The sequence below is a fragment of the Nycticebus coucang genome, chromosome 8 (assembly GCF_027406575.1).
Source record: "Nycticebus coucang isolate mNycCou1 chromosome 8, mNycCou1.pri, whole genome shotgun sequence".
Taxonomy (NCBI): domain Eukaryota; kingdom Metazoa; phylum Chordata; class Mammalia; order Primates; family Lorisidae; genus Nycticebus; species Nycticebus coucang.
The window spans coordinates 86890713-86911608 of NC_069787.1; the positions used below are offsets into that span (position 1 = coordinate 86890713).

Sequence of the window (20896 nt, forward strand, 5' to 3'; positions counted from 1 at the left end):
AAAAATAAATCATATAATACAATCAAATAGGCTACATCCCAGGGATGCAAGACTGATTTAACACATGCAAATCTGTAACTATAATCCACCATATCAATAGAACCAAAAACAAAGACCATATAATCCTCCCAATAGATGCAAAAAAGGCATGTGATAAAATTCAGCATCCTTTCCTAACAAGACAACTTAAGAATATGTGTATAGGTGGCATATTTCTTAAACTGATTAAAGCCATGTACACCAAACCCACAGCTAATATCACACTGAATGGAATAAAACTGAAAGCTTTTCCACTTAAACTGGAACCAGACAAGGATGTCCTCTACCTCCACTACTATTCAATATACTGCTGGAATTTCTAGCCAACGCAATCAGAGAAGAGAAGGACATAAAGGGCATATAAATGGGCACAAAGGAGGTCAAACTCTCACTCTTGGCAGATGATTTCATCTCCTACCTAGAGAATCCCAGAGACTGCACCACAAGACTCCTAGAAGTGATCAAGAAATACAGTAACATCTCAGCACATAAAATCAGTGTCCACAAATCAGTAGCCTTTATACAGGCCAAAACCCACCAAGTTGAAAAGCTAATAAAAGATGCAATTCCCTTCACAGTAGCTTCAAAGAAAATGAAATACCTAGGAATAGACCTTAAAAAAAGAGGTAAAGGATCTCTACAAAGAGAATTATGAAACCCTAAGAAATCGCAGAAGCCATTAACAAATGAAAGAATATACCATGCTCTTGGCTGGGAAGAATAAGCATTGTTAAAATGTGTATACTACCCAAAGAAATCTACAGATTTGATGTACTCCCCATTAAAATACCAATATCATAATTTGAAAAAATGGAAAAAATAATTCTATGTTTCATATGGAACCAGAAACAAAATAAACCCATATAGCCAAGGCAATTTTTAGTAATAAAAACAAAACCAGAGGCATTACTCTACTAGACTTCAGGTTGTATTACAAGTCCATAGTGATCAAAACAACATGGTATTGGCACAAAAATAAACATAGAGACATATGGAAATAAATAGAAAACCAAGAGATGAAACTAGTCTCTTATTGGCATCTGATCTTTGCTAAACCAAAACAGCACATGGGGAAAAGAACCCCAATTCAATAAATGGTGCTGGGAGAATTGGATAACTGTAAAAGACTGAAAAATGAACCCACAGCTTTCACCACTTACAAAAATGGACGGAAAATGGGTCAGTGCGGCTGGGCGCGCGATAGGCGCGGGCGTGGGGCGGCACAGCAGGGAGAAGCTGAGGGGGCGGTAGCGACGGTGGCAACTCCCGCGCTTGTGCTCAGCCTCCTCACGCCACGACCGGGGCTGCCTTCTCCCGCACTCCCTCTCGACCCCAACTGCGGGGGCACCACCTCATTCCGAGCCGAGCAACTTTCTCCAGACCTCTAAGTGCGGACGGAGCAGGATGGCACCCAAGTAACAGCTTCCTTGCATCTGGGCACCGTGAGTCTGGGGATACAGGACTCCAGGCATCTCTGGCTGGTGGGATCTGCCTATCATCACCCCTGAGAGGATACACGGAGTCAGCGAGAAACTTCTGGACCCCAAGAGGAGGACGAAAACAGTGGAAAACCGTCCACAGGCACGAGAACTTAAAGAGCAAGAGGAAGTGAAAGGAAAATTAGGGCCAGGAAACAGATAAAAGAAATCACCCATGAGGAAGAATCAGCAGAAAACTCCAAGCAACATGAAGAACCAGTCCAGAACAACCCCGCCAAGGGACCATGAGGTAGCTACTGCAGAGGATTCCACCTATACAGAAATGTTAGGAATGACAGAAAGGGAATTTAGAATACACATGTTGAAAACAATGAAAGAAATGATGGAAACAATGAAGGAAACTGCTAATAAAGTGGAAAATAGCCAAAAGGAAATCCAAAAACAGAATCAAATCAGAGATGAACGATATGAAGAATATAAAAAGGATATAGCAGAGCTGAAGGAAATGAAACAGTCAATCAGGGAACTTAAAGATGCAATGGAAAGTATCAGCAACAGGTTAGACCATGCAGAAGAAAGAATTTCAGAGGTAGAAGACAAAGTTTTTGAGATAACTCAGATAGTAAAAGAGGCAGAAAAGAAGAGAGAGAAAGCAGAACATTCACTGTCAGAATTATGGGACTTTATGAAGCGTTCCAACATACGAGTTATAGGAATCCCAGAAGGGGAAGAAGAATGCCCCAGAGGAATGGAAGCCATACTACAGAATATTATAAAAGAAACTTTCCCAAATATCACCAAAGATTCTGACACACTGCTTTCAGAGGGCTACCGGACCCCAGGTCGCCTCAACTCTAACCGAGCTTCTCCAAGACACATTGTGATGAACCTGTCCAAAGTCAAGACAAAAGAAAAGATTCTGCAAGCTGCCAGGAGTAAGCGCCAGTTGACCTACAGGGGCAAATCCATCAGAGTGACCGCAGACTTCTCTAATGAAACTTTCCAAGCAAGAAGACAATGGTCATCTACCTTTAATCTACTTAAACAGAACAATTTCCAGCCCAGAATTCTGTACCCGGCTAAGCCAAACTTCAAAACTGACAGAGAAATCAAATCATTTACGGATATACAAACATCGAGGAAATTCGCCAAAACAACACCAGCTCTACAGGAAATACTTCAACCTGTTCTGCACACTGACCACCACAATGCATCAGCAGCAAAGTAAGAACTCACAAATTGAAGGACAGAACCAAACCTCCACACTGATGCAAAAGATAAAACTAAGCAATGGACTCTCACAAAATAAGACGAATATAAGACTACCACACTTATCAATTATCTCAATAAATGTTAATGGCTTGAATTCCCCACTGAAGAGACATAGATTGGTTGACTGGATTAAAAAACATAAGCCATCCATTTGCTGTCTGCAAGAAACACACCTGGCTTCAAAAGACAAATTAAAGCTCCAAGTCAAGGGTTGGAAGACAATTTTTCAGGAAAATGGAATTCAGAAGAAAAGAGGAGTTGCAATCTTATTTTCAGATACATGTGGATTTAAAGCAACTAAAGTCAAAAAAGACAAAGATGGTCACTTTATATTGGTCAACGGAAAACTACAACAAGAAGACATTTCAATTCTAAATATTTATGCATCCAATTTAAATGCTCCCAGATTCTTGAAACAGACCTTACTCAGTCTGAGCAATATGATATCTGATAATACCATCATAACAGGGGACCTTAACACTCCTCTTACAGAGCCGGACAGATCCTCTAAACAGAAATTAAACAAGGATGTAACAGACTTAAATGAGACCCTAGAACAACTGTGCTTGATAGATGCATATAGAACACTCCATCCCAAAGATAAAGAATATACATTCTTCTCATCACCCCATGGAACATTCTCCAAAATTGATCATATCTTGGGACACAAAACAAATATCAACAGAATCAAAAGAATTGAAATTTTACCTTGTATCTTCTCAGAACATAAGGCACTAAAGGTGGAACTCAACTCTAACAAAAATGCTCAACCCCAACCAAAGGCATGGAAATTAAACAATCTTCTGTTGAATAACAGATGGGTGAAGGAAGAAATAAAACAGGAGATCATTAACTTCCTTGAGCATAACAACAATGAAGACACAAGCTACCAAAACCTGTGGGATACTGCAAAAGCAGTTTTGAGAGGAAAATTCATCGCTTTAGATGCCTACATTCGAAAAACAGAAAGAGAGCACATCAACAATCTCACAAGAGATCTTATGGAATTGGAAAAAGAAGAACAATCTAAGCCTAAACTCTGTAGAAGAAAAGAAATATCCAAAATCAAATCAGAGATCAATGAAATTGAAAACAAAAGAATCATTCAGAAAATTAATGAAACAAGGGGTTGGTTTTTTGAAAAAATAAATAAAATAGATAAACCATTGGCCAGACTAACAAGAAATAGAAAAGTAAAATCTCTAATAACATCAATCAGAAATGATAAAGGGGAAATAACAACTGATCCCACAGAGATACAAGAGATCATCTCTGAATACTACCAGAAACTCTATGCCCAGAAATTTGACAATGTGAAGGAAATGGATCAATATTTGGAATCACACCCTCTCCCTAGACTTAGCCAGGAAGAAATAGACCTCCTGAACAGACCAATTTCAAGCACTGAGATCAAAGAAACAATAAAAAATCTTCCAACCAAAACATACCCTGGTCCAGATGGCTTCACTCCAGAATTCTATCAAACCTTCAAGGAAGAGCTTATTCCTGTACTGCAGAAATTATTCCAAAAAACTGAGGAAGAAGGAATCTTGCCCAACACATTCTATGAAGCAAACATCACCCTGATACCAAAACCAGGAAAAGACCCAAACAAAAAGGAGAATTTCAGACCAATCTCACTCATGAACACAGACGCAAAAATTCTCAACAAAATCCTAGCCAATAGATTACAGCTTATCATCAAAAAAGTCATTCATCATGATCAAGTAGGCTTCATCCCAGGGATGCAAGGCTGGTTTAACATACGCAAGTCCACAAATGTTATCCACCATATTAACAGAGGCAAAAATAAAGATCACATGATCCTCTCAATAGATGCAGAAAAAGCATTTGATAAAATCCAGCATCCTTTTCTAATTAGAACACTGAAGAGTATAGGCATAGGTGGCACATTTCTAAAACTGATTGAAGCTATCTATGACAAACCCACAGCCAATATTTTACTGAATGGAGTCAAACTGAAAGCTTTTCCTCTTAGAACTGGAACCAGACAAGGTTGTCCTCTGTCACCTTTACTATTCAACGTAGTGCTGGAAGTTCTAGCCAATACAATTAGGCAAGACAAGGAAATAAAGGGAATCCAAATGGGAGCAGAGGAGGTCAAACTCTCCCTCTTTGCTGACGACATGATCTTATACTTAAAGAACCCCAAAGACTCAACCACAAGACTCCTAGAAGTCATCAAAAAATACAGTAATGTTTCAGGATATAAAATCAATGTCCACAAGTCAGTAGCCTTTGTATATACCAATAACAGTCAAGATGAGAAGCTAATTAAGGACACAACTCCCTTCACCATAGTTTCAAAGAAAATGAAATACCTAGGAATATACCTAACGAAGGAGGTGAAGGACCTCTATAAAGAAAACTATGAAATCCTCAGAAAGGAAATAGCAGAGGATATTAACAAATGGAAGAACATACCATGCTCATGGATGGGAAGAATCAACATTGTTAAAATGTCTATACTTCCCAAAGCAATCTACCTATTCAATGCCATTCCTATCAAAGTACTTACATCGTACTTTCAAGATTTGGAAAAAATGATTCTGCGTTTTGTATGGAACCGGAAAAAACCCCGTATAGCTAAGGCAGTTCTTAGTAACAAAAATAAAGCGGGGGGCATCAGCATACCAGATTTTAGTCTGTACTACAAAGCCATAGTGCTCAAGACAGCATGGTACTGGCACAAAAACAGAGACATAGACACTTGGAATCGAATTGAACACCATGAAATGAAAGTAACATCTTACAACCACCTAATCTTTGATAAACCAAACAAGAACTTACCTTGGGGGAAAGACTCCCTATTCAATAAATGGTGTTGGGAGAACTGGATGTCTACATGTAAAAGACTGAAACTGGACCCACACCTTTCCCCACTCACAAAAATTGATTCAAGATGGATAAAGGACTTAAATTTAAGGCATGAAACAATACAAATGCTCAAAGAAAGCATAGGAAAAACACTGGAAGATATTGGCCTGGGGGAAGACTTCATGAAGAAGACTGCCATGGCAATTGCAACAACAACAAAAATAAACAAATGGGACTTCATTAAATTGAAAAGCTTCTGTACAGCTAAGGAGACAATAACCAAAGCAAAGAGACAACCTACACAATGCAAAGGATATTTGCATATTTTCAATCAGACAAAAGCTTGATAGCTAGGATCTATAGAGAACTCAAATTAATCCACATGAAAAAAGCCGACAATCCCTTATATCAATGGGCAAGAGACATGAATAGAACTTTCTCTAAAGACGACAGACGAATGGCTAACAAACATATGAAAAAATGTTCATCATCTCTATCTATTAGAGAAATGCAAATCAAAACAACCCTGACATATCATCTAACCCCAGTGAGAATGGCCCACATCACAAAATCTCAAAACTGCAGATGCTGGCGTGGATGTGGAGAGAAGGGAACACTTTTACACTGCTGGTGGGACTGCAAACTAGTACAACCTTTCTGGAAGGAAGTATGGAGAAACCTCAAAGCACTCAAGCTAGATCTCCCATTTGATCCTGCAATCCCATTACTGGGCATCTACCCAGAAGGAAAGAAATCCTTTTATCATAAGGACACTTTACTAGACTGTTTATTGCAGCTCAATTTACCATTGCCAAAATGTGGAAACAGCCTAAATGCCCACCAACCCAGGAATGGATTAACAAGCTGTGGTATATGTATACCATGGAATACTATTCAGCCATTAAAAAAAATGGAGACTTTACATCCTTCGTATAAACCTGGATGGACATGGAAGACATTATTCTTAGTAAAGCATCACAAGAATGGAGAAGCATGAATCCTATGTACTCAATTTTGATATGAGGACAATTAATGACAATTATGGTTATGGGGGGGGACAGAAAGAGGGAAGGAGGGAGGTGGGTAGGGCCCTGGTGTGTGTCACACTTTATGGGGGCAAGACATGATTACAAGAGGGACTTAACCTAACAATTGCAATCAGTGTAACCTGGCTTATTGTACCCTCAATGAATCCCCAACAATAAAAAAAAAAAAAAAAAAATGGACTGAAGATGGATAAAAGATTTAAATCTAAGGCATGAAAAATAAAAATCATAGAAGAAAATGTGGGGAAAATTCTTGATGATATTGGCCTGTAGAAAGATTTTATGAAGAAGACTTCCACGGCAACTACAACAACAAAAATACACAAATGGACTTAATGAAACTAAAAAGCTTCTGCACAGTTAAGGACACAATTAAAACAAATAGACAACCTTCAGCATGAGAAAAGATATTAGCATATTACAAATCTCACAAAGGTTTGATAACTAGGATCAATAGAGAACTCAAATTAATCAACAACAAAAAAGAGCAAACACGCCCTCATCCTCCATCTACCACCAGGCAAAAGCAATGAACAGAACCTTCTCTGAGGAAGACAGATGAATGCCTAAAAACATGAAAAAGTGCTCATCATCCCTAATCTTCAGAGAAATGCAAATCAAAACAACCCTGAGATATCATGTAACCTCAGTGAGAATAGCCACATCATTAAGTCTCAAAGTTGCAGATGCTGGCACAGATGTGGAGAGAGAAGGACTTCTACATGGTTGATGGGACTACAAACTAATACAGCCTCTTTCGAAAGAAGTATGGAGAATCCTCAAAGAACTCAAATTAGATCTCTCATTTGATCCTGCAATCCCATTACTAAGCATCTACCCAGAAGGAAAAAAAACTATCATAAAGACATTCACACTAGATTGTTTATTGCAGCTCAATTTACAATTGCCAAGATGTGGAAACAAACTAAATGCCCACCAACCCAGGAATGGATTAACAAATCATAGTATATGTATGCCATAGTATACTATTCACCCTAAAAAAGATGGAGATTTTACATCTTTTGTATTAACCTGGATGGAGTTAAAACACATTCTCCTTAACAAAATATCACAAGAATGGAAAACCAAATATTCAATATACCCATTACTAATATGAAGCCAGTGGACGATCTAACATATACCCACATAAAATAAAAAACTCAATAGAATCCATGTTGGGCGGGGGGGGGGGAAGGATGTGGGGGAAGGAAGGAGAGGAGGGGATTGGTGTCCTCCCACTTAATGGGCACAACATAAGGATATATGACACACCTTTTGGGAGTGGGACAGAACTACAAGAGGGACTCTACTTAATAAACACAAATACTATAACCTAGTTGTTCAAACCCTCACATTAACCTTAAATTAAGAAAAAAAAATACACATGGAATAGCAGTTATACATTATAAAATAATTTAAAATCATATTAATACATTCTACTTCACTGCCTTTGTTAAATATCATATTCAAAGCTTAACCCATGCCTGTGCTGAGGGTGGGGAAAAACATTCTTCTAAAACCTTTAGCCTCTATTACCAAGACTTACCAAATACAATTCCTCAAGTGTTACTTTTTCTAATACAATGATAAGAGTATTTAATGACTTGGAAAATTTAATAGCAAAAACTAGACATGGATTGCAGAAAAAATACTTTTCTGAGACACCAACTTCTTAGCAGAATCATAATCAGAATAAGTGAAGGCAAGAAGTCATTTACCCTCTATTTAGACTTTTATACATTAAGTTTACATAGTAATTATTCATAATACTGAAATTTACATGATAATTATTCACAATAGTTACTGAAATTTTAACTTTAGTTATAAAAATGAAATTTAACATGTCACATTTAATGCAAAAGAACCATGGTAAACAGAATACTTAAGTTATTCCAGCCTATACTTCTGAGTAGCATTAATTTCCCTGTGCTTTGTGAATTCACTGTGCATTAATTTCACTCTGATTTGAAAGGCATACCCCTCTATCCCTAGAAAGAAAAGGATGATTGGTCTAAAGGACACCGCATACCACTTTTTTTTTTTTTTTTTTTTGACACCGAGTCTCACTATGTCACCCTTAGTAGAGTGCCAAGGCGTCACAGCAACCTCTAATTCTTAAGAGGCTTAAGCAATTCTCTTGCCTCAGCCTCCCTAGTAGCTAGGACTACAGGCGCCCAACACAATGCCCTGGCTATGCATACCACATTTTAAAGAATAATTCTAAGAGATAGAGCACACTGAATTCCCTTCATGAAGATTCATGATACACACGTGCATATTAAAAACTGGGAAAGTATCCAATATACTCAGCCCTACTATGAAACTAATTTATGGCTTTCATATGAAAGCTATAACCCAATTATAACCTAAGCATATGGGGAAGAGGGAGGGAGGGAAGAGGATGGGGGGAGGATGGGCGGAGGATGGGCGGAGGATGGGCGGAGGGAGGGTGACTGGCGGGATTACACCTGCGGTGCATCTTACAAGGGTACATGTGAAACTCAGTAAATGTAGAATATAAATGTCTTAACACAATAACTAAGAAAATGCGATTGAGGGGGAGACAAGATGGCGGACTGAAGCCAGCTTTCAACAAAGGCTCCCATCCAGAAGGAGAGTTAAGGGACAGGAATTTAGTAAGTATCCTGGTGGACTTGAGCCTCACCAAGAGAGAAGGCTGAAGAACGCACATCAACACCGCTGAGGCAAGCTGTGATCACAAGGACGCAAACAAAAGGTACAAAATCCACCACCAAGTCCCCCTCCCCCATGAGACCGGCTCAAGAGCCCCAAAATTGAACAAGCAGGCAGAAATTAAAGGCCCTCCCACTACACTCCACGGGAGAGACCTTCTAAAAACTGGACCTACCTCCCCTACTGGGGTGCCGTGGCGTTCTCCTGCCGGACATAGGGCTGAATAAAACTTTGGGAATCCTTTGCCGGCAACCCTGAATCCCCGGCGCTCCCCTCCCGCCCACTGAGGTCTGGAGGCCTGTCCCCTAGGACTTCGGATCCTTGGGTGATTTCTCAAGGGGAGTGGACAGTCCCCGAGTTGCGACTGGTCAGCATTGACTCTGAGGCGCGCGAGTGAGGAGAGGGCACCGGGCTGAGGGGGAGTCACGCCTCGCAGCACTTCCCTGCGGTGCAGTGCAACAACCCTCCCTGGGCACAAGACTGAATAAGACTCTAGCCTCCCCGCTGAGAGCTGAGAGCCCCTACTCTCACTCGGGGTCTGAGGGACTATCCCCCAGGAGTTCGGCTCCTTGGGTGATTTCTCAAGGGGAGTGGACAGTCCCCGAGTTGCGACTGGTCAGCATTGACTCTGAGGCGCGCAAGTGAGGAGAGGGCACCGGGCTGAGGGGGAGTCACGCCTCGCGGCACTTCCCTGCGCTGCAGTGCACCAACCCTCCCCGGGCATACGGGCCCAAGACTGAATAAGACTCTGGCCTCCCCGCTGAGAGCTGAGAACCCCTACTCTCACTCGGGGTCTGAGGGACTGTCCCCCAGGAGTTCGGCTCCTTGGGTGATTTCTCGAGGGGAGTGCACAGTGCCTGAGCTGCGTCAGGTCAGCCCTGACTCTGGGACACGTGAGCGAGGAGAGGGCACTCTGCTGAGGGGAAATCAAGCCTTGGCGGCACTTCCCCGCGGTGCAGTGCAGGAGCCCTCCCCGGACCGTAGTATTGCGTAAAACTGAATGAAACTCTAGCTTCCCCCCGCCCCACTCCCAATCGGGGTCTGGGGGCCCATCCCCCAAGAGTTCTGATTCTTGGGGGATCTCTTAAGGGGTGTGAACCCAGCACAAACTGCGGCCGCTCAGTGCTGACTCTGGGGCGCGGGACAGAGGAGAAAAGGGTCGCCTGAGTGCCCACACCAGAGCAGCAGTTCCCTGGAGGTAGATCAACAGCCGTTTTTTCTTTAACGGCAGAACGCTCACTACTGGATATTCTGAGGCCACACCCCCTGTCTCCCTGGGCAACCAGAGGAGGCCACCGGGTGACGCGGCTCACAAACCCGGGAAGCTTCCAGGGCGGGGCTGACCCAGAGAGGTGTTCAGACGCAATTCTCCAGCAGCAAAGACGTTTGAACTCAAAACAGCCCGTCTTCTGTAGGCGACGACAGGAACAGAGACAGAAACTCGCAAAGTTGTCTGTTCTGTTCTGTTAGCAGCATCCATCAGGGACGGGGCTAAGCCTGAGCGAACACCTCCTTCCCATCACCTGCATCAAACACTCAAAGATGTCAGGCCCCATCTCCTTCTGCTAGATAGCGGCAGTCTGCGGGGGCCTGGCAGACTTCCTTGCGATTCAGGCAGGTGCAAACCCCTGGAGTGTCTGTTCACTGCAGGCAACTGGGTTAGCCATCTGCAGAGATACCAGTGACTGGGTCCGACGGAGGGGCAAAGTGGGGAAGGAGACGTCAAAGTTCCTAGACTGCTCTGTTTGCTGGGTGGCTCCTCCTGACTCCACGCTGCACTGGGGTGAACTGTGTCAGAGGAGTAACCAGGCCCCTGTGATCCAGTTCCCAGAGACCTCTTGAACCCTTCCACCCGAGACAAGTGCCGATTGAGACAGTTGATTCGGACCTTTTGAACTGGGCTAATAGACTGAGGACTTTTCAGGCGGTGCCCTGGGTGTGCGATTGTAGGAAGGTTTGATTCTCCTTTTCCAACTGGGGCCAGAGGTGGGCAGGCGGGGTGACTTAATTGCTGATTTTTCCACACAGCTGAGACTTCAAGCCAGAGTAGAAGCTGCAATAGGATCGAACAAAAACCAGCTGAAAACAAGACAGAACCACTTTGCTCCACCACACCAGACAGGGCCCCAGTTTCTCAGGCCACAACACTGTACGGGCCCTCGATAAAACCCCAGGGGAAAAACCAAAGGGAGTAAACCATGGGGCGGAATCAGCGGAAAAACTCTGGTAACATGAATAACCAGAATAGATCAACCCCCCCAAGAAAAGATACGGCAGATGTGATTGAAGATCCCATTCATAAACAACTGGCTGAGATGTCAGAAGTCGAATTCAGAATTTGGTTTGCAGACAAGATCAATAAAATGGAATTAGGAATTCGAGGAGAAATTCAAAAATTGTCCCAAGAATTTAACGAATTTAAAGACAAAACCACCAAAGACTTAGACACACTGAAACAAGAACTTACAGCCCTCAAAGATATGAAAAATACAGTAGAATCCCTCAGTAACAGAATGGAGCAAGCAGAAGAAAGGATTTCTGACATTGAAGATAAAGTCTTCGAACGCTCCCAATCTCTCAAAGAGGAAGAGAAATGGAGAGCAAAAACGAATCACTCACTCAAAGAACTCTCAGATAATTCGAAAAAAAACAACGTAAGGGTTATAGGAATTCCGGAGAACGATGAAGTGGCTGCCAAGGGCACAGAGGCCCTTCTACATGAAATTATGAAAGAAAATTTTCCAGACATGCCCAGAGAATCTGAAATTCAGATAGCAGACAGCTTCAGAACCCCAGCACGATTCAACCCCAATAAGCCATCTCCCAGACATATCATAATTAGCTTCACTAAAGTTAACATGAAAGAGAAGATTCTCAAAGCAACCCGGCGAAAGAAAACTATAACGTACAAAGGTAAGAATATTAGAATAACTGCAGATCTCTCTGCTGAAACTTTTCAAGCAAGAAGAGGCTGGTCATCAACTTTTAATCTCCTAAAGCAAAAAAACTTTTAACCCAGGATCTTGTATCCAGCTAAATTGAGTTTCATCTATGATGGAGAAATTAAATACTTCAATGACATTCATATGTTGAAAAAATTTGCCATAAGTAAACCAGCTCTTCAGGATGTTCTCAGACCTATCCTCCACAATGACCAACCCAATCCTATACCACAAAAGTAAAATCACCCAGAAACTTCGGATCAAACTCCAACTTCCACACTGGCGAAAGGATTAAAAATGTCCACTGGACCTTTGAAAAACTCGACACCCAAAATTCCACCAGCCTTATCAATACTGTCCATCAATGTGAATGGCTTAAACTGTCCTCTAAAGAGGCATAGGTTAGCTGACTGGATACAAAAACTCAAGCCAGATATTTGTTGCATACAAGAGTCACATCTCAACTTAAAAGACAAATACAGACTCAGGGTGAAAGGATGGTCATCCATATTTCAGGCAAATGGTAATCAGAAAAAAGCAGGTGTTGCAATTTTATTTGCAGATACAGTAGGCTTTAAACCATCAAAAGTAAGGAAGGACAAGAATGGTCACTTCATATTTGTTAAGGGTAATACTCAATATGACGAGATCTCAATTATTAATATCTATGCACCCAACCAGAATGCACCTCAATTTATAAGAGAAACTCTAACAGACATGAGTAACTTGATTTCCTCCAGCTCCATAATTGTTGGAGATTTCAACACTCCCTTGGCAGTGTTGGATCGATCCTCCAGAAAGAAGCTGAGCAAAGAAATCTTAGATTTAAACCTAACCATCCAATATTTAGATTTAGCAGACATCTACAGAACATTTCATCCCAACAAAACTGAATACACATACTTCTCATCAGCCCACGGAACTTACTCCAAAATTGATCACATTTTAGGTCACAAGTCTAACCTCAGTAAATTTAAAGGAATAGAAATTATTCCATGCATCTTCTCAGACCATCATGGAATAAAACTTGAATTGAGTAACAACAGGAATCTGCATACCCATACAAAAACATGGAAGTTAAATAACCTTATGCTGAATGATAGCTGGGTCAGAGATGAGATTAAGAAAGAAATCACCAATTTTTTGGAACAAAATGACAATGAGGACACAAACTATCAGAACCTCTGGGACACTGCAAAGGCAGTTCTAAGAGGGAAATTTATAGCACTGCAAGCCTTCCTCAAGAGAACGGAAAGAGAGGAAGTTAACAACTTAATGGGACATCTCACGCAACTGGAAAAGGAAGAACATTCCAACCCCAAACCCAGTAGAACAAAAAGAAATAACCAAAATTAGAGCAGAATTAAATGAAATTGAAAACAAAAGAATAATACAACAGATCAATAAATCAAAAAGCTGGTTTTTTGAAAAGGTCAATAAAATAGATAAACCTCTGGCCAACCTAATCAGGAAAAAAAGAGTAAAATCCCTAATATCATCAATCAGAAACAACAAAGACGAAATAACCACAGACTCATCAGAAATCCAAAAAATCCTTAATGAATATTACAAGAAACTTTATTCTCAGAAATATGAAAATCTGAAGGAAATAGACCGATACTTGGAAGCACGCCACCTTCCAAGACTTAACCAGAATCAAGTGGAAATGTTGAACAGACCCATATCAAGTTCAGAAATAGCATCAACTATACAAAACCTCCCTAAAAAGAAAAGCCCGGGACCAGATGGTTTCACGTCAGAATTCTACCAAACCTTTAAAGAGGAATTAATACCTATATTACTCAACCTGTTCCAAAATGTAGAAAAAGAAGGAAGACTACCCAACACGTTCTATGAAGCAAACATCACCCTGATCCCCAAACCAGGAAAAGACCCAACAAGAAAAGAAAATTATAGACCAATATCACTAATGAATATAGATGCAAAAATATTCAACAAGATCCTAACAAACAGAATCCAGCAACACATCAAACAAATTATACATCATGACCAAGTTGGTTTTATCCCAGGGTCTCAAGGCTGGTTCAATATACGTAAATCTATAAATGTAATTCAGCACATAAACAAATTAAAAAACAAAGATCATATGATTCTCTCAATTGATGCAGAAAAAGCTTTTGATAATATCCAGCATCCCTTCATGATCAGAACACTCAAGAAAATTGGTCTAGAAGGGACTTTTCTTAAACTGATAGAGGCTATCTACAGCAAACCCACAGCCAATATCATATTGAATGGAGTTAAATTGGAATCATTTCCACTCAGATCAGGAACCAGACAAGGCTGCCCATTGTCTCCATTGCTTTTCAACATTGTAATGGAAGTTTTAGCCACCGCAATTAGGGAAGAAAAGGCGATCAAGGGTATCCATATAGGGTCAGAAGAGATCAAACTCTCGCTCTTCGCAGATGATATGATTGTGTATCTGGAAAACACTAGGGACTCTACTACAAAACTCCTAGAAGTGATCAAGGAATACAGCAGTGTCTCAGGATACAAAATCAACATTCATAAATCGGTAGCCTTTATATACACCAACAACAGTCAAATTGAAAAAGCAGTTAAGGACTCTATCCCATTCACAGTAGCGCCAAAGAAGATGAAATATTTGGGAATTTACCTAACAAAAGACGTGAAAGATCTCTATAAAGAGAACTATGAAACTCTAAGAAAAGAAATAGCTGAAAATGTTAACAAATGGAAAAACATACCATGCTCATGGCTAGGAAGAATCAACATTATCAAAATGTCCATACTACCCAAAGCAATATATAATTTCAACGCACTCCCTATTAAAGCTCCACTGTCATATTTTAAAGATCTTGAAAAAACATTACTTCGTTTTATATGGAATCAGAAAAAACCTCGAATAGCCAAGACATTACTCAGAAATAAAAACAAAACAGGAGGAATCACACTACCAGACCTCAGACTTTACTACAAATCGATAGTGATCAGAACAGCATGGTATTGGCACAAAAACAGAGAAGTAGATATCTGGAACAGAATAGAGAACCAAGAGATGAATCCAGCTACTTACCGCTATTTGATTTTTGACAAGCCAATTAAAAACATTCAGTGGGGAAAAGATTCCCTATTTAACAAATGGTGCTGGGTGAACTGGCTGGCAACCTGCAGAAGACTGAAATTGGACCCACACCTTTCACCATTAACGAAGATAGACTCTCATTGGATTAAAGATTTAAACTTAAGACATGAAACTATAAAAATACTAGAGGAGAATGCAGGGAAAACCCTTGAAGAAATTGGTCTGGGTGAGTATTTCATGAGGAGAACCCCCTGGGCAATTGAAGCAGCTTCAAAAATACACTATTGGGACTTGATCAAACTAAAAAGCTTCTGCACAGCTAAGAACACAGTAAGCAGAGCAAGCAGACAGCCCTCAGAATGGGAGAAGATATTTGCAGGGTATATCTCTGACAAAGGTTTAATAACCAGAATCCACAGAGAACTCAAACGCATTAGCAAGAAAAAAACAAGGGATCCCATCGCAGGCTGGGCAAGGGATTTGAAGAGAAACTTCTCTGAAGAAGACAGGCGCACGGCCTTCAGACATATGAAAAAATGCTCATCATCTTTAATCATCAGAGAAATGCAAATCAAAACTACTTTGAGATATCATCTAACTCCAATGAGACTAGCCTATATCACAAAATCTCAAGACCAGAGATGTTGGCGTGGATGCGGAGAAAAGGGAACACTTCTGCACTGCTGGTGGGAATGCAAATTAATTCATTCCTTTTGGAAAGATATATGGAGAACACTCAGAGATCTAAAAATAGATCTGCCATTCAATCCTGTAATTCCTCTACTGGGCATATACCCAGAAGACCAAAAATCACAACATAACAAAGATATTTGTACCAGAATGTTTATTGCAGCCCAATTCATAATAGCTAAGTCATGGAAAAAGCCCAAGTGCCCATCGATCCACGAATGGATTAATAAATTGTGGTATATGTATACCATGGAATACTATGCAGCCTTAAAGAAAGATGGAGACTTTACCTCTTTCATGTTTACATGGATGGAGCTGGAACATATTCTTCTTAGTAAAGTATCCCAAGAATGGAAGAAAAAATACCCAATGTACACAGCCCTACTATGAAACTAATTTGGGGCTCTCACATGAAAGCTATAACCCAGCTACAACTTAACAATAGGGAGAAGTGGGAAAGGGGGGGGTGGGTAGAGGGAGGGGAATCGGTGGGATCACACCTGTGGTGCATATTACAGGGGTATTTGCGAAACTTGGTAAATGTAGAATGTAAATGTTTTGGCACAGTAACTGAGATAACGCCGGAAAGGCTATGTTAACCACTGTGATAAAAATGTGTCAAATGGTTTATGAAGTGAGTGTATGATGCCCCATAATCATATCATTGTATACAGTTATGATTTAATAAAAAAAAATAAAAATAAAAAGAATTCCCTCACTTAAAAAAACAAAAAAAGAAAATGCCAGGAAGGCTATACTAACCGGTGTGATGAAAATGTGTCAAACGGTCTATAAAACCAGTGTATGGTGCCCCATGATTGCATTAATGTACACAGCTATGATTTAATAATAAAAAAATAAAATAAATAAAAACTGGGAAAAGTTGTGCAATTGAAAATATCTCTAACTTGGATTCTTTGCTTGCCAAATTTCTACATAGCCATGGTCTGCTTTTTTCACCAAACACTGATAATTCTAAGGCAGGGCTTCTCAAACCAAGTTCAAATGTATCAGTTAGAGATCTCATTAAAACAGTGATTTTCAACCACTGTGTGATGAGAGGGTCTTAGGTGTGCCACAAATATTTTTAAAATCATTAATTACATTATTTTTGAAAGAAATTAAAAGCAAGCCAGGCACAGTACCCCATGCCTGTAATTCTAGCACACTAAAAGGCCGAGGCAGGTGGATTGCTTGAGCTCAGGAGTTTGAGACCAGCCTGAGAAAGAGTAAGACCCCATCTCTACTAAAAATAGAAAAACTAGCTGGGTGTTGTAGCAGACGCCTACAGTCCCAACTTCTCAAAAGGCTGAGGAAAAAGAATCACTGGAGCCTAAGAGTTTGAGTTTGCTGTGAGCTGTGACACCATAGCACTCCACCCAGGGGGACAGAGTGAGAGTGTCTCAAAGAAAAGTTCAAAGCAAAGTGTATGTATGTATATATATATATTACACACACTTTTTTTTACTCATTTTTTGATCAACGTAAGTGTGTCATGAAAGTTTAACTACAGGTTCAAGTGTGTCTTGAAATAAAAAGGTTGAAAAACACTACAGTAAAATGTAAATTCTGAGGCAGCAGATCTGCAGTGGGGCCTGAGAATCTGCATTTCCAACACACTTGGCCAGCACACTCCCAAGTGATGCCAGTGCTGCTGGCGCAGAGATCACTCTTTAGAGCCAGGGGCTAGAGAAGACACTTTGAGAAAGGCTACTAGAGAGACCCATGTATAGCTATTCAGTTCTATGATATGAGTTCAATGCTCACAAATTCAACCGTATGTAAAAGAAAGGAATATTAAAAGACTAGAAGGGACTCTAAAGGAATAAAAGCAGGTCAGAATAAGCAGAAAACATAAAGGCAAACGATATGAGAAGAAGAGATGGAGCCTGGGGCTGAAATATAGAAAGGACTCACATTTTCTAATTTTTCATTACTACAATAAGGTAAGCAGGCAGAAGCCATTTACTGGATTTCTACTTTGGTTACTATAAGACTCTAATAACATCTGCAGATGAATACTCCATGAGACAGAGGTTTGGCAAAGTTCAAAAAGGCTACCTGGAATGAAAAATAAATTATACTGAGATGGCATTACTTGTTGAACCACTGAAATTGTAACAGAAAATAACAATTTTTAAAGTAGAGTAACAGGTGAAATAGGACAAACCTTTTCTTGGATTAGTCTTTGAAGATGAATCCCACAGGACAACATGGCAGTAAATAAGGTCAACATGTACTGTTGAACTTTGCAGATGGCAGAGGCCAGGGAATTTATCACTGAGTTCAGTCCCACCTTCTCAATGACATTCTGGAAGGCAGTAGGAGAATGGCGGGTGAGTCTACACAAGGCCTACGAAGAAAGGAGAGATCTGTCAGGCAACTTCAAGTGCATCAATCATTCCTCCAGAGGGTAACACAAGCTTCTGTGCAGCAGATTAGAAGGTGCTTACCTTGCTCCTTTATTATTTATTTTGGCACAATAAAGTTGGAAATTTTCAACAAACTTAGGAACAAAATATCCAACGGCCGATAAAAACTGAAGTTGTTTTAAAAATTGGAGATTATGATAACCATTAAATTGATAAATTACTCATTAGTCTATAAAGAAAAACATCCCTTTACGTAATCAAACACATTACTAAACACCCTGTTTGTGTCGATAATGGAACTAAGTGTTCAAAAACTAGTAATAAAAGTTAACATCAAACATTTAGGGTTTACAACATGAAGAACACTGAGAGGATCTGAGGATTATCTCCTCGAATTCTCCTGACAACATACAGAAGAGGTGGCATTATTATCCTCCTTTTGTAGATAATAACACAAAGGCGCACAGTGCCTGAGTAACTTATCCAAAGGCATGTAGGATAACAGTTAGTAGCACCCAAAGTTGTCAGTGGCAGAGCAGACATTTAAACCAATGTAGTCTGACCCTGTAACCGTTCCCGATTGCTTGTAGACTATTACACTGTTACACATGAACCTTATCACAAACAGAACGTAATAAGTGGCGTAACAGAAGTAGATGCAATTAATTATGCATGAAGGGAAAGGAAAAGCAAGAAAACAAAAGCTACATAAGAAAGATAATATTGAGCTAGTCTGGGAAACAGGTAGAAAAGTGAGCAATGAAAATTCTAACCTGAGAGAACAGAACAACGCTCCCATGGAGACCTGAAGCTGCAAAGTATGCTCTGAGAAGGACAATTTACCTGAAGCAGTTAAAACATTATGTTGGGTAAGAAAGGAGATACTCAGAAGGATAGAAGGAAACCGGATGATCCATCTAGAAAAGCAGGCTGGAGCCAGAGGTAGTTGACAAAATTGGGAAGTTTAAATCTTATGCCTTAAGTAAACTAAAGCCCTCAAAACTTAGTAACAAAGAGATGGCTGATACTCCGCATGTATGTGAGAAACGCCAAAGAGAGAAATAAGCTAAGAATAATTTTTTTAAATGCATTATAATTAATGTAATTTAAGCTTCTTCCTGATTTATATTTTAAACAGATTTATAACAATGAAAAGATGAAATACAAGAATTGTTATAAATAGTATGTCAAGTGGAGAGGAAGGAAGGAGATATAAAAAAGATAAAAGACTTCGAAAAATATTTTCATTTTCATGAAAGTCAGAAGAAAAAGATTAAACATTATTCCTATCTCTAAGCATGAACTTCCTTTAAAAGATACTCCTATTGAGAACATAAGGAAAAGTACATGGTGATTGGTATAGAGCTCAGTCTTGTCCCAAAATGAAATTTTTTAAGTAAATGTTTTAACTTAAAGTTAAACCTTATTTCTATTTGGTTTCATTTCTTTCTTATTTCATTTCTTTATGAAAATGCTAATCCTAATGTGATTTTGTTATAGCCAGAAAGGAAATGGCAAACATAACTAGTATCAATGAAAATCTAAAAGGACTTTCTTCGTATGTTTTCTCTTGACAGTGGGACTAAGAAGTGGAGGTAGAGAAGGGTCCATGAAGAGTTTTCACATTTTAATGTCTGTGCTGTTGAAATCTTTCAAATGCAAACAGTATAAAATTTTTACAGTAATCCTTAAAAATTATTCTAATGTCAATATTATAATAGGCATTTATAAGATTATACTGAAATAAACATATACAGGAAATTTTTATTAATAATGTGTGTATATATATATATTTAATACCATTTCTAAGTGAATAAGCAAACAAAATGTATCCAAGAAATGGGAATTTGCAAAGCACTAACCATATACTTTTCCCTAAAAACAAAGTATCCCTTGCTTTGTGGAACTATCATATAAGACACTTAAAAATTTATGTCTTAATAATCACTGATTACATTTCAAACATATGGCTGGGATTTCTATTCATTTAGAGATAGCTGTATCAGAATGAAATCCATCAAATAATTAAACTCTACTTTGGGTGTCTCTGAAATAACATTTCAGTCTTTCCCCTTTCTTCCAAAAGAGTTACAGATGGGTAGAGTAGACATCATAGTTTAGGAAATAAGAAGGTAGGGCTCTTTGAATCTAAAATCCAAAATGTTTAAGTTTCAATGAAAAAGCAGCAATAATATCTGAAAATAGGAATACAAAAAATAAATTCACTTTTTTTCATTGTTGGGGATTCATTGAGGGTACAATAAACCAGATTACACTGATTGCATTTATTAGGCAAAGTCTCTCTTGCAATTGTGTCTTGCCCCCAAAAGGTGTGGCACACACCAAGAACCCACCCCCTCCCTCCCTCCCTCTCTCTCTCTGCAATTCTTTTCTTCACTTTTTAAAAACCTGGTTCTGATTACAGAATTATAAAAGTTTTTAAAACTCATCTGTAATTAATCTAAGAAAATTGTTATTTAAGAAATCAAAACAG

General features: G+C 39.6%; 1 protein-coding gene across 4 annotated transcripts in view; it reads right to left on the bottom strand.

Moving 5' to 3' along the window:
* Positions 1-20896, bottom strand: part of ULK4 (unc-51 like kinase 4) — a 663197-nt gene that overhangs the window by 493230 nt on the left and 149071 nt on the right. For all 4 annotated transcript variants that reach the window (XM_053600787.1, XM_053600785.1, XM_053600786.1 and 1 more), the window contains one exon: positions 18201-18383. In XM_053600787.1, the coding sequence (XP_053456762.1) occupies positions 18201-18383 (183 nt within the window). The remainder of the gene's footprint in view (positions 1-18200; positions 18384-20896) is intronic.